General features: G+C 55.7%; 1 protein-coding gene across 1 annotated transcript in view; it reads right to left on the bottom strand.

The window, feature by feature from the left end:
• Nucleotides 1-1873: 1873 nt before the first annotated feature.
• EMH_0082130 (uncharacterized protein) overlaps nucleotides 1874-2620 on the bottom strand; it is a gene marked incomplete at both ends in the record, with an annotated part of 4372 nt that continues 3625 nt past the window's right edge. Inside the window, 2 exons of the mRNA XM_013494251.1 lie at nucleotides 1874-1918; nucleotides 2047-2308. Of these exons, the coding sequence (XP_013349705.1) occupies nucleotides 1874-1918; nucleotides 2047-2308 (307 nt within the window). The remainder of the gene's footprint in view (nucleotides 1919-2046; nucleotides 2309-2620) is intronic.

Here is a 2620-nt window from a genome sequence, read left to right as displayed (position 1 = left end):
GCAGCAGCAGCGGCAACAATTATTTATACTTCTTTTTACAGGCTTATATATATATTTCAAGCCCCAAAACACTCAGTGCATGCGTTCATACATAAACAATAACTAAGAACACTAGCGCAGCAGCAGCAGCGGCTGCTGCTGCTGCTGGAGTTGCTGCTGTTCTGGCTGCTGTTACTGCTGCTGCTGCTGCAGCAGCTCTCGTGGGGGCAGCAGCTGACTTAGTACTGAAAGCGGTGGTTTATGTGTATTGCTTCTGTTCTCCTGGTTGCTGCTGCTGCTGCTGCTGTTGCTGCTGCTGCGATCGCTGCTGCAGGGCGCGCTTTCTTTGTTGCAATTGCTGCTGCTGCTGTTGCTGCTGCTGCTGTTGCTGCTGCTGTTGCTGCTGTCGTTAGTCTGCTGCTGCAAGGCGCAGGCCCAGCCTCAGCCTCCCTGTGGGGTGCAGGTGGAGCGCTATTCTGCTGCTGCTGCTGCGGTCCGCTGCTTCTGCTGCTGAGGCTTGCAGCAGCAGCAGCAGCATTTGAACTCTGGCTTTATGGCCGCCTCCTGTTGCTGCAGCTGCTGCAGGAGCAGCAGCTCGAGCTGCACTGGCAGCAGCAGCAGCAGAACCACCAGCAGCTGCAGCAGCACCACAGGCCTCCCCCCACCGATCTATCCTCTGTTACCTAACTACCCCCAGCTAGCTAGCTAGCTAGCTAGCTAGCTAGCTGGGTATCCTTATATTCAGCTAGCTAGCCATCGTCACACAGCTACCTAGCTAGCTAACCTCAACTATACAGCTATGCACCCATATACAGCTAGCTATCCTGAGCTGCTGCCTAGCAGCAGCAGCAGCAGCAGCAGCAGCAGCAGCAGATCATCCGCACTTTGTATTACTTCCAATCGCAGCAGCAAATCGACAGCAGCCCGTAACCCCGCTCGGGGCCTGCTGCTGCTGCTGGAGCAGAAGCCGCTGCAGCAGCAGCTGCTGCAGCAGCAGCTGATGCAGCAGCAGCTGCTGCAGCAGGGGGTGTTAAGAGCTGCTGCTGCTGCTCTTGGGTTGTTGCTGCAGGAACTCCTGCAGCAGCCGAGGGGTAGAGGCGCTGCTGCTGCTGCTGCTGCAAGCAGCAGCANTTGCTGCAGGAACTCCTGCAGCAGCCGAGGGGTAGAGGCGCTGCTGCTGCTGCTGCTGCAAGCAGCAGCAGCAGCAAGCAGCAGCAGCAGCAAGCAGCAGCAGCAGCAAGCAGCAGCAGCAGCAGCAAATTTAGGTCTTCTTCTTGCTTCTGCTGCTGTGGAGAAATGTTTGCTGCTGCAACTAGCTAGCTAGCTAGCTAGCCGCCAGCTAGCTAGCTAGCTAGCTAGCTAGCTACTCAGTAGCTAGCCAGCTAGCTAGAGGGTAGTTAAGGAGCTAGCCGTCAAGTATATAATATGACCACAGCTACAATGCCTGCTGCTGCTGCTGCTGCTGCTGCTGTTGCTGCTGCTGCTGCTGCCGCTGTTGCTGCTGCTGCTGCTGCTGCTGCTGCTGCTGCTATATGCAGATAGAAAGACAAAGTGTAAAGAGCAGCAGCACCTCCGCTGCCACCAAGAAGAGCAGCAACCCAATAGCAGCAAACCCTAAACCCTAAACCCTAAACCCTAAAACCTAGAATAAACAACCGAAGAAGTGCTGCTGCTGCTGCTGTTCCTGTTGCTGTTGCTGCTGCTGTTGCTCTGACGCCTGCAGCAGCAGCCGAAGAGAGCCCTAAACAAACCCACAACAGCAGCAGCAACAGCTGCTGCTGCAACGGCATGCTGCAGCTCCTGCTGCGCCTATGCTGAACAACTGCAGCAGCAGCAGCAGCAACAGCAGCAGCAGCAGCAGCAGCAGCAGCAGCAGCAGCAAATATTTTTTTCTTTAGTCTTGAGCGTCTGCTTCTTCGAGCAGCTCTTCTTCTTCCTCCTGCAGCAAAAACCACCGACAAGGCAACTGCTGCTGCTGCTGCTGTTGCTGCTGCTGCTGCTGTTGCTGCTGCTGTTGCTGCTGCTGTTGCTGCTGCAGCTGCTGCTGCTGTTCTACGGGTGTCGCACCTGTTTGTCTTGCTGCAGCAGTTGCTGCTGATGCAGTTTGATTTGCTGCTGCTGCTGCTGCATCTTCGATAGATCCTTGGGTGTAAGCAGCAGGGTATCTGGTGGTGCTGCTGCTCGTGTTGCTGCTGCTGGCAGCAGCAGCCGCCACAGCCGCTGCAGCGAGGACGGAGACACAAAAGCAGCAGCAACAGCTGACTTGAATGCTGCAGCATTTGCTGCTGCTAGGTTGCAGTGCTCCCCCCGAGCCAAGACGTAGGTAGCCCTATACACACAAATACACACTTGCTGCTGCTGCTGCTGCTGCTGACGCTGCTGATGCTGCTGATGCAGCAGCAGCTGCTGCTGCTGCTGTTGCTGCTGCTGATGCTGCTGCTGCTGCTGTTGCTGCTGCTGCTGTCGCAGCCGCAACCGAAGGAAGAGGCAGAAGAGAATTGCGGGTTCAAACGCAGCAACACAGCAGCAGAAAAAACGACAAAAACAGCAGCAGCAGCAGCAGCAACAACAATAACAGCAGCAGCAGCAACAACGATAATAGGAGCAGCAGCAGCAAGAAGAACAAGAACAGCAGCAGCAA

Source organism: Eimeria mitis, genomic scaffold (genome assembly GCF_000499745.2).
Source record: "Eimeria mitis Houghton genomic scaffold, Emh_scaff109, whole genome shotgun sequence".
Taxonomy (NCBI): domain Eukaryota; phylum Apicomplexa; class Conoidasida; order Eucoccidiorida; family Eimeriidae; genus Eimeria; species Eimeria mitis.
This window is presented reverse-complemented; position numbering and strand designations above follow the sequence as displayed.